The sequence below is a fragment of the Numenius arquata genome, chromosome 11 (genome assembly GCF_964106895.1).
Source record: "Numenius arquata chromosome 11, bNumArq3.hap1.1, whole genome shotgun sequence".
Classification (NCBI taxonomy): Eukaryota; Metazoa; Chordata; class Aves; order Charadriiformes; family Scolopacidae; genus Numenius; species Numenius arquata.
In genome coordinates this window covers 8,916,314-8,927,627 of record NC_133586.1, presented here as the reverse complement: position 1 = coordinate 8,927,627, position 11,314 = coordinate 8,916,314, and the positions used below count along the sequence as shown (strand labels likewise).

Genomic DNA, 11,314 nt, shown 5'->3' with positions numbered 1-11,314 from the left:
ACTAAAAGGCTTCCCTTGAGATGGTGAAGGGCTGGAACTCCACTTGCAGTCAAGCATCTGTTTTTCCAAGCCATGTTTTAGAGACTTACAAGACTGAATCACTCACTGGCTTGTGGCTTGGTACAGGATTTTTCCAGCACCGGGACAGAAGATATTTACCCTGTCATCTACACCTAAACAAAAGCTGCAGATCAAGTTTTTGACCAGCAGGTGAAGAGATTTTGACATTTGAAACTTCTGCGAGCAGTCTTTAGCTCAATAGCCTTATAACAAGTCACAGTCAGCAACCTAATTCTTCAAGCAGAGCAGTAAGTTACAAACCCAAGTGACTATATATGCAAAGTTGCTCCAACCAGATATTAACCTCTGCTTTAATTCCAACTTTGGAAGAAAATATTGTGATCAAAACCCAACCATAGAATATCAAGGAGAATGGAAACCTGAAGCAGCAGGTGAGAGAACAAGATGTTCCCAAAGGGGGAGATATATTGAAATGATCCAGAGTCTTTGGGTCAATTACTCCTGGCCAGATACAGCCTGCTCTGTGTCTGAGCACTGAGACTTTGTCTTCTCCCACTGGCAGATGGCGTTGGCATACTGTACCACAAGCTTATCCATCCAGGTAAGAGGTTCCGGGAATAGTACAGACCCCTCAAAAAATCCCAGGTGGCCTCCATGAAGGGGCAGCACATGCATGACATTTTCCCTCTTCTCTGTAAAACAAAAGGAGGCAGAAAATTCCAGAAGGTTAACGTCTTGGAGCTGAGAATGAAACCATTTTAAGTTGTGATAATCAACTTGACCCTCAGCATAGCATCTAAACTACAGGAGTGTAGGAAGCAGAAATGCATTGACAAAGGGCACGGTTACTTTGAAGTCCAAAGCACATAACCCCAGAATTACAAGAAGGTTGCCCAAGAAATGCTGCTGACTGAGCCCCTACAGCAATATCTGTATTGCCATAATAAGCTCATTCTTTAATGAATGGGCATCTTTAACTCACATACACTGGAACTAGGACTATTAGCATCATATCGAGCTGCACTAAGCTCTGACAGTACATCAACCACCTTGTTATATGTACAGGGAGAAAATCCCTGTATTTGCTTCTGACTGGAAGCAGCTGTGGATAAATTCTCTGCTCACAGCTCTCAACCAGAAGAAGAATGAACCCTGCTTCCCTCCCTGTGCATCCAGTATCTGTGTGACAAAGCAGCAGCCAGCTCCCTCTTCTGAGCTTCTAAAGGTAATTTGCCTTATTTTTTTTTTCCTTAGCTGAAGATAGCCAGCTTGCAGAACTCCTTTTCTAGTCCAGTACCAAACACCACAGCCATGCATGTGCCCCCCACCCTTTTCATCAGCAAAGGGGGCTGTTCATCTGTACTTGATCAGGCTATCACTAGAATAGCCCACCTTTTTACTAAATCCCAGTGAGGAATGAAGACAGGAAGCAGCATTACTTCATTCAAGAATGTAACCTGAATGTACCCTGCTGGCTATAAACACAGGCCAAAACAGCAGAAGGTGCCTGAAAGGACTCAAGTTCTTCCTGCTCAAGGTTAACCCTTGTTAGTTCTAGCAACTGGTGATTTAAGGAGGCTTATTCCACCTCCCACAGGGCTACAGATATAAAGGAGAAAAGTCAAGCTGCTTTGAAGTCATGGATCATGATGTGATAAGAAATCTGCAGGTACACAAATATGCACAGCTGGAGGAGACTGCTTCAACATACCTGAAAGAGCTCTTGGAATTGATAGAAGACTCTCATGCACAAGAGGGTCATCAGCAGCATTAACCAGGAGAAGAGGAACATAGATCTGCATCAAGAAACATGGCATAAAAGGTAAAAAAAAAGCCCCCAAACCAGTAAAGGGTCTGTATTTGAATTTCAGTCTACCAATCGTAAAAGCATATTAGCATAACTCAATCAAAACATCTTATTTCAGATTTGCTGTGTATGTAGAGAAGCATCAGAAAAGCAGAAATAACTGGTGAAAAGCCACCAGTCTTAATTTTTGATTAAGTACTCTGCAGTGCTGGATTTTTTTAATTTTCTTTTGACTCAATTGTTTCAAAAGGGGCAGGGGTGCATCAGAGCAAATACAGATTGAGTCACAGATTTTTCCCATTCTCAGAATTCAAACAGCTACACCCTTTCTTGCTCTGCATTGCTTTGCACATGAGGCAGCTAATGCCAGCTCTGTTATGGACACCTTGGTTTAAGTCCAGGAAACTCCCTTGGAACATCTCCATCCTCTTGCTGAGTAGATCAAGTAGGAATTAATCTTCCAGTTCCACTTTTGCACAACTTTGGTCTGCTTAGCATCTGCCTGCCAGATAGCATCCTGAGTGTCTTCCACAGCACCTAGTAAGCCTTTCTTCCTTGAAACTGCAGGGCCTACACCACCACTCATTTTCCACCTTATCCTCATGCACTCAGAACAGCTCAGCTGAATGTGTGGATTTATCTAGATCACTTGGGTGCAACTTACCTGTCAGTTACAAGCTCTTAAGGGCCCAGAGCATTTAGCCCTAGTATTAGAGGTAGAAAGAAGTGAAATCCCACTCTGATGTACTGTGTCTGATTATTTCTGAAAATCCCAGTTAGGACAGTTGTGTCTAGGTATCAACAACAGAAAACATGGAGCATTTTCTCTCCAATAGGAAAATGAAGGTACAAGAGCAGTCTCTATTGCAAGAGCTTACCCTGTGCAAGTAATGCAGGCAGCTTTCTTCTTCATAGTATTCCTTCAGGGAATTATAGCCATGGAACTTCCTGAAATAGAGAAAACTGTCATTGGAATCATCTGCTTCCAGTACCAATGGGACTCTTACTTTCAAGTAAGGACGTATATGCAGAGATAGGAAAAATGCCTCAATTTTCACGGACAATGCTTTTTTTTCTGCCCAGTCTCTCTGCAAAACTCACCTTTGGCAGCACATCCCATTATGCTTTCTGTGCTTACTCGAACATTGTGAACAAGTTAAACACACATGTGGAAGTTTAGCAGCCTTCAGGGCATTTCTTTTAAAGTATCCCAGTTCACTTAACTAATTGTACTTATGGAAGAAAGAAAAAGTTACGATTTTGTTCATATTTACCTGAAAGCCTTTTCAAATACAAACCTACCAGTTTACAAACCTCAAACATACTGCACAAAGCCTGCTTACAAGCCACCCAGAATTCACTGTGGTTCCAGTTCTTTGCCAAATTCTTAGCACTCCATCCCATACCAAGAATTCAGTAAAGTTATACTCAAGTGCTGACTTTTTTTTTAATATAAAAGACAACGTAGCTGTTGGCCCAAACTAGGAAGGCTTCAGGGATGATGGACAAGTAGGGAGATTTCCCCAGGAATGGCTTTTAAGCAGCAGCCGGCAATACTCCCAGTCTGCCAAAAGTGTCATAGCTGTACAGCTAACAGTTACAGCTTCATTTCGGAAAAGTGTCAATGCCTGATACAGAACATGCCATGATATGAACACTACCACTGAAGAAAGTGCTATGTTGTTTTCAAGATCACAGGCAGTAACAAGCTACCACTGAATAAAGCAGAGAACTTAATTTAGGTGTTAGTATGACAAGTTAAAAAAGTTGTATTATCTCAGCCAACCATAATGTTTATTGAGAAGGCAGTAGTGTTTTTTGAGGAGAACTTTGTTTCCACAATTCAGGATGTTCGTGAATTGTTCACACTAAGGATGTTCATGAGCAGTTCTGAGCTGCTTTCCACATTCTGCACTGTTTTTCACTAGAGCTTGCAAGCAGAGTTGGCCTCTTCCTACATTTATTGAAGGCTGCAGGTTCAGATGTTACTGATAAATAAATGCCTCCTAGATGATTTTACAGGAAGCTGTAACTGTCAATAGTAAGTTGGTTTTTTTTCTGTTAAGTTTTATTGAATGTGAAGGTAAGGAATAATTTGTAGTTGTGGGCAATGTATTTCAGTAGATTGCTAGAGCCAGAGGAAGGAGCATGCAAGAGCAACACTTGAAAGAGAGGGTACTTCAGTTCCACAGAGGATCAGAGATCATACCTCATAACGTTATCATCAATCTGCATAAGGGATGTTGCTGTATAAAGTTTGCTCAGGTCAGCATCTGACAGGTTTTGTGGCTTCTTCATGTTATCTCCAAAAAGAACTTGTCTGAAAAAGTAACATCAAGAAAAACATCCAAATAACATAAGGGCAGCAAAGCCATGACCTGTTCAAGGACAACTGAGTTTACCAAGTCTGACAAGATAAGACTAGAAGTGGGCTACACATACTTGAGGCTTTCTTGGGAACAAGCACAGCCTACTTGTCCACCTCCCATTGCAGCAAGGCATAACAGAAACCTTAGCAGCCTCTTGATAGAAAAAAAAAAATAATAATGTTTTCCTGTTATAGCGAAAAACTGCATGAGAGGCCTCTAGAAAGAATCTTCCCAGAACAGACATCACTAACAATATTTGGAACAGAGGCTGCATGTTAGAGGGAGGGTCCTTTGGCTTCAGACCAAACCCGTGGGTGGCTTGGGCGAGACCACTAGGAGTCTGGGGCACAGCATCTCCTTCACCATCTGGTCCTAAAGTCTCCCCAGCACAGATATTAGGTTAGCTCACACAGCAGAAATTACTTGGGGCATTACCTCTGCAGAAAGCTATTTACTATGGACACTTGTCATAATTAGTTATTGCCCTCAGGAGAGGATGTGTTTCTTTACCAGAAGAAACCGCTCCCCTAACAAATAGAACAAAACCCACAAGTTGGAAAGGGTTTTTTTATTCCCTTTCAGAGGCAGCTGCGGGGCAGATTAGGAGGGAGGCTAGGTTCGATTTGGGGGAGTTGCCTTAGAGCACAAGTGATTATGGAAAAAAGTTTACTTAACAGACTTGCCTTCAAGCCAGCCCTGGCTTTCTCTGGGTTATGAATTTAAGTACCTTTTAATGAGGGTTTACCTAACTTCACATGTTAAATTTGGTCAAGTTGTCTAAATATTTATCAATCTGGAATGAATTATGTGGATCATCCTACACATCAGCTGCCCTAATTCCTTCTACTCCTTCTACAAGAGTTTCATACTGCACAGGAGTATAAACAATGAACCAAAAGTCAGTCTGCAAGCGGCACATGCCCTTAATGGAATGGGGTCTTAGATATTCCCCTCTTTTTCCCCCTTGAGTCAGTCAACTTCAAACATACACAAATGAGGTACTTACACAATTATTGCCCTAGAAAGAAGCACCTAGAGAACCTTTTGATGGACAAAACAACAACACTGAGCATGTCACCTGTTTAACACACACATTCCTTTGCTATGCGAGAGCCACTGATCCAAACTGAAGCACAGGGATCCTACAAGTACACTTGCACTCCAGGAAGAGTAACACTAAGTATTTTGCTGGCTACATGCTCTATTCTATAGGAACAGCTAGAAGCCAGAGCTACAGTTTGACTATTTGCTTATCTGATAAACAGCAGCCCCATACAGCAGATCTTGATGATTAGTCCTACCTCAGGTAGGTGGCAGAACAAGAGGCTCCTTGAATAGGGAATTCTTTGGCTAGAAATGAAACAGATGCAGAATACTCCACTTTGAAGTGTAATTGCAATATTTTTCTGTGCACCATCTTGTTTATTCATTAAGCAAGTTTCCTCAGAAGGCAAAAAGACAAAGCCTGCTTTCTTCTAAGATGACGACCAGAGCTTATTTGTATATTTTACATGGTATGAATGAGACTGACATGGGCTCCCCTTCTCTGTTGGTTCATCTAAAGACCACCGAACAAGGAACTGGTGCATAGTCTTTTAGGAATCCTATTTTAAAGGACCGAGAAGACAAATCCAATATTGCAATTGACCCAATCAATACTGTCAGTCTAAGTGATGTACTGCAGTACCTGTGAGAAAGGATGATCTTCTTCATGTTGTCTGCCATGAGAAAGTTATAAAATCTTCTACATTGATCCCACTGCATGAAGGTTTCCTGTGCCCTAGAAAAAAAAACAGCGCAGAACAAAGCTGTTAACGGGGATCTTGAAAGACCAGATTAATAAGCTGTAACATCTTATGGCAGCCTAGAGGCTATATAAAAAAAAAAAATGTCCAGGCCTTCCCCGCCACAGCTTAACCTTTTCCAGGAAATGACTTCCACTTTGATAAGTTTGGTAGTATCAGAAAACAGATCTGCAGTATCATTTTGCACAATGCAATTAGCAGTTTTGATCACCGCATTTAAAAGCCATCAATCAGGATCTGCAACACTGACAAGACGATTTTAGTCTCCCTTTGCTTAAGTTGAATGTAATTTACCTAATTGGACTACCAAGGAAAGGACTAAAACCTGTTGCTGAACGAAGTGCTGTCTATTTGTGCAGAGGAAATAATTTGTGCAGATGTTTGCAATATGTACAGACACTATTATTGTTTTAGCTCCATTGGCAGAAACTGCAGGAATAAATACTAGTTGTAGCTGCAAGTGGCATCTGAGTTGAAGTCATTACCTATTCTCAAAGCAGAATAGTACTTCACAGCTTATCTGTTGTTAAAACAGAATTAAAAGTCATGCAGACTTCTGTGAGCTCAGCCAGATACCAGCACTCCTTTGCTATGCAGGGTCATGGGCAGGTTATAGCTTTACTCTTAGCAGGGTTTGCTGTTACTGAGGAAACACACTATCATTTACTGAGCAACACAAGAATGCTGGGAGCAGTTTCAGCTACTGAAGTACTCCTACCATTTAAACATTAACATACCATGAGAACTACAGCATATTTAGCATGACCTCCCAAGCCACAGCCTGCAAGCCCCCCACCAGAGCAAAAGCAAGTGATGTTTTCTTGTAGTAAGCCAAGCTGGAGTATGGATTTTTAAAAAAAAAACCCACACTATTTTTTGTTGTCTAGCCAGACTATACCTACCGTGCTTATGCCAGGGCAGGGGAACGAAGGAAGACAAAGATGCATGTCTTGACAAAATATTTTCCAAGCAAACCTATTAAGTTACTACAAGCTGTTTGAAGTTAAAGCTACTACATTTCCCTGCAGTTCCTGTGCCGTACAGTAATAGTCCTAATATGAAGGGCTGTAAACACTGAAAAAAGGCAGCTTCCAGTATTTTGAGGACTGCACAGGTTTCAAAGCTGAGGTGTCTCCCCACAGCCTGTAGCTATGGTGAAGATGCATTCCACAAGATCAAGAAGCAGAATCAAGCCTGTGCAGGCAGAGATTAGGGAATAAGGAGCCGTGTCCCCTTTTAGCCTCAGGGAACACATTCCCCAGAGTCTTTGTTAATTCGTTAAACTAAGTCTCATACTCTTTTGGTAGATCCTAGTGCTACTTTATTATGGCCAGCTATGGGACTCATGCTTAATGCTCTGGAAAGGCTTTCATATTTCAGATCCCTGGTTCACCTTGCTCACCACCACTTTTCCTTTACTCCCTAAAGTTATTTAGAGATAAAGGCTGTACAAGCTAATACAAAAAGAAAGTGGATTTGTAAACTAACTGGTCCTGTCTACCACAATAATCCACTTTCATGTAGCCCAGAGGGATGAGGCCCATTATTTTTTCCTACCAGACCAAGCCCAGGAAGGCTAAGGCTTAACCATTCCACATGGAGGTGCTCTGTACCTCCTCCCTCACACTTCTATAGCCAGGCAATAAGGCCCTCCCCATCCTGTCTTTTGTTTAGTAGATATTTACCGATGTTGCTTTTCCAAAGCTCTTCAGCTAATTAGCGTTTACAGCAAAAGTAAATATTAGGTAGGGAGATGCAAGATCTTAAAAGCCTTCCTGTTGATCACCCAGTAATGCACAGCAGATGTTTTGAGACCGGAGATTTGCTAGTAGATGTTTACCCAGCAGGTGGAGTCAAGAGCTCAGTAATCCACACAACCCACTGAAGACCTGCATTAAACTCTGACAAGCAGCTGCTATTTCTCCACGCAAATATCCAAATGCAGTATTGTTAAACAGGTTGTTCTAGCCCTGCTATTCTACCAGCACATCATGACACTACTACAGAAATCGGCTTAGGGAACAGCATTACTCACAACATCGTTTTGGAGACCAGAAATACAATATTGCATAATTGCAGAAGATGAACCAAGTGGACGGCAGCCAGATGTGATCCTTGCAAACCCTTTCTGATGGCTGCAATTGAGGAGCTGGCTTCAAAAGCATGCTCTGTGCTCCACGCCAGAACCCTAACGCAACTAAGCACATTTTACTTGAAACAAAACAGAAAAACCCTTCCTGAAAGCATCCGTTCAGATTTTTAGGGTGTGAACTCATGGGGACCTTGCAGTTGATTATATGCTCTTTTAGCAGTAGTCACATTTGATCTCAAAAGGGATTAGGTATTCTGGAATATTACTGACATGCATATCAAGCTTTCAGTCACACCTTAATGCTTCCAGAAAAGGTCCTGTATTTCACCTGTAAGAGCTTAACTCATAAAAGGTGTCTTCAGACTACTGAATATCAAACTGGTCCCTACACAGGCAGAGCATCAGCAGCATCAAGAGTTCCAGCTACCTTGACCAGGCTGGAAGGACAAATTCCATAGCAAGCCCTTACAGGGCTGCCACAGCTTCACCTTTTTTTATCTGCCCAAAGGATCTTGACCCAAATACCCTAGTGTCAACAGCCCCTTTTGCCTTTCGAAGAGTCTCAGGGCTCAAAAGCGCAGTTAAATTACTGTAAAGCCAGCTACACCTTAGTAGTTGTCTATAAGTACAGACAGTAAAAAGTAAAAGCAGTGGCTTAGCCAGTTACATTGTTTTAATCATCATTAACTGTGCATACATGGGAAGTTACTGCACATTAGTTGAGCCACCAGTTTTCAACCGGCAGAGCTGTACCCAGACCCTCCATCAGTAAATGCAAGTGTTAGCAGTAGGTGGAGCTGTTACAGCTCGTGTGAAGCACGAAGTTTTAGGTAGACTTTAGGGCTAAGCCTTCTCCTCCCCACCTTCCAAACCATACAGCGTGGTTGCAAGTGCTTGTCCATCTCATCAGCCCACAGCACTGCTGTTTTGGTGACACACACTAAGCAGTGAGCATGGACTGTATGGGCGTATGAGCCGTGCATCTCTTTCCAGTCTCCCCGGCTAAGAGCCACCAGATGAAACTGCACACTGAAGCCAGAAAAATCGATTACAAACCAAGGGATACTTCTCAGAGCAATGAGAAAGTGTAAACTATTGCTTGCAAAGCTGGCATCATCTCAGCAGTTTTTCACGCTGCCCAGCCTGCCTGGTTAATTATACCAGGACTTGACAGGGAATGTATCCTCTTAGGACACTGTAGTAACGAGACAGAGTTAGGCCAGCTCACACACACACAGACCAGAAGCTGCCAGCATGTACCTGGCCAGGTACCGAAAACTTATTTGCATTGTTGACAGAAAGCTTATTTGCGCTGCCAAATCAACCAAGCTTTGGCTGTTCCTCCAGGAAGGTGGCATCCCACACACTGCAGTCTGTCAGACCAGTTCAATGCAAGGGAAGCAACACGCTCGTCACCTTGCCCTTCCACACGCAGCCTGCCAAAGCTCTGTCCCCTCCTGCACCCCCAGAGCAGACCAGCGTGGAGAAGCCTCTAGACCTACCTCAGCGCGCTGTACCCCTGGCACACGCTGACGCAGCAAAGGACACGCTCCTGGTTGGCCTGGTTCTCTCCCAAGTATTTGCACACAATGTTTCCACCCAGGCTGAAGCCCACGACAACCAGTTGGGTCTGAGGGTAGGTCTTCTTGATGTAATTAACCATGGCACCGAATTCCCAGGTGCAACCTGAAAATAAGGACAAAGTCAAGAATCATCTTCAAACATACCTAGATTCCCACTTCACCCTTCAGTTGTATGCTTTAAATTCAGTTTCTTACCCTTTCTGACTTTTCAATAACCTTGAGGTTTTAAGAGCTCCGACTCACACATGTGCTCATGTATCTGTTTTATGAGTCCTGTGGACCTTAGCTCACGCCTAGTTCAGACTGACCACCAAAGTAAGGTAAAATTAACTTGCTTAAAAATCATAGCAACAGCTAATCTGACAATCCAAACTCTTCTTTCTAAAGCAGCTTAAAAAGAAGAGTCCAACAACTCTGGCCTTGACTTTACTATCTAAGAAAGGCACACACATCATTACCTTCCCCAGGCAGTTTGCCACTTCTGAACTTAAGTGGGGTGGTCTCAAAAGCAGCTTGCTCCTTTGCTTTTAGCAAGGCTGCCATGGATCCTTAAATCCATGCTGATGCAGGGACACGATGGAAATTCAGAGGTGGCTCGTCAGGACAGAGCTCTCCATGGACTCAGGTTTTGGCCTGCTCAGGAATAGACAGGGTTTGCTTTTACTTCAGTGAAACAGCAGGCTTCTGGCCAAGCATTTCAGCAGGGCTTGGGCACTTCCTTGTGAACATTCTTAATGAGCAGTTTTCCTCAAGATGACAAATGCTGCGTTGCTCTAGTTTCCTGCAGAAGCAGCCAGCAGTCAAAATACTGTGGTGTTTGACCTTCATGATTTGAGGGCAGCTGGCAACTATTTCAGAAATCTTAAACTAGAACAGCAACAGGTCAAGCTTGATGTAAAGACAGGAGGATTCAGCAAATCCCAAATTTAGGCTATTTGCTCCTCAACAAATATGTCAGGAGTCCAGCAAAAGCTAGAAGGCCACTAGGATATTTGGGTTGGAGGCAAAGTCTGCTTATGGTCTTGCTGGCACTTCATTTCACAAGCAACTCTGCCAAGTGATTTACTGTCTTACTCAAAGGAAGTGCCAGGCATTCCTTGCCCTTTCCAAGGCTATAAAAGACTCAGAAAGGTATGTCTCAAGAGCTGCAGGACAGAACAACTCCCTAAGGCCTAAAGCAAAGCTCCATGGACAAAAGCTCTTGATTTTTATAAAAAAAAAAAGCAAATTCTTTTAGGAGGCCAAGCTTAGTTCCCAAGACATGGAAGGCTTGAAGCCATTAAAAGCCTACGACCTCAACACAAGTTGATGCACTTGGTATTCCTGAAGTGTTTTCCACTGATGAGTGGATTTAATAACTATAAAACAAGCAACAAAGCATTACAGCCCGTTTGCCTGCCAGAACCAGAATTTCAAAGCACAATATTTCTATTTTGGCAATTCAGCTGTTCAAGATAAACATTGTTAATCCAAACTCTTAGCAGTAAGTATCTATCTTATCTTAAAAAAAAAAAGAAAAAGAAACCTAACACCAGTCTGCTAAACCCACAATTTACTCATGACATAATGTACCTACAGGTGTTCACAGTAAAGAGGGACATGAGGGCTCAAGAGAACTTGGGAACGAGCGGATCAGG

At 42.7% G+C, this 11,314-nt stretch overlaps 1 protein-coding gene across 1 annotated transcript in view; it reads right to left on the bottom strand.

Moving 5' to 3' along the window:
* Nucleotides 1–345: 345 nt before the first annotated feature.
* ABHD2 (abhydrolase domain containing 2, acylglycerol lipase) overlaps nucleotides 346–11,314 on the bottom strand; it is a 35,013-nt gene continuing 24,044 nt past the window's right edge. The window contains exons 6-11 of the mRNA XM_074155963.1: nucleotides 9,597–9,780; nucleotides 5,885–5,977; nucleotides 4,038–4,148; nucleotides 2,707–2,776; nucleotides 1,733–1,817; nucleotides 346–713 (exon numbers count right to left, since the gene is read on the bottom strand). Coding sequence (XP_074012064.1) covers nucleotides 517–713; nucleotides 1,733–1,817; nucleotides 2,707–2,776; nucleotides 4,038–4,148; nucleotides 5,885–5,977; nucleotides 9,597–9,780 — 740 coding nt within the window. The 3' untranslated portion in view covers nucleotides 346–516. The remainder of the gene's footprint in view (nucleotides 714–1,732; nucleotides 1,818–2,706; nucleotides 2,777–4,037; nucleotides 4,149–5,884; nucleotides 5,978–9,596; nucleotides 9,781–11,314) is intronic.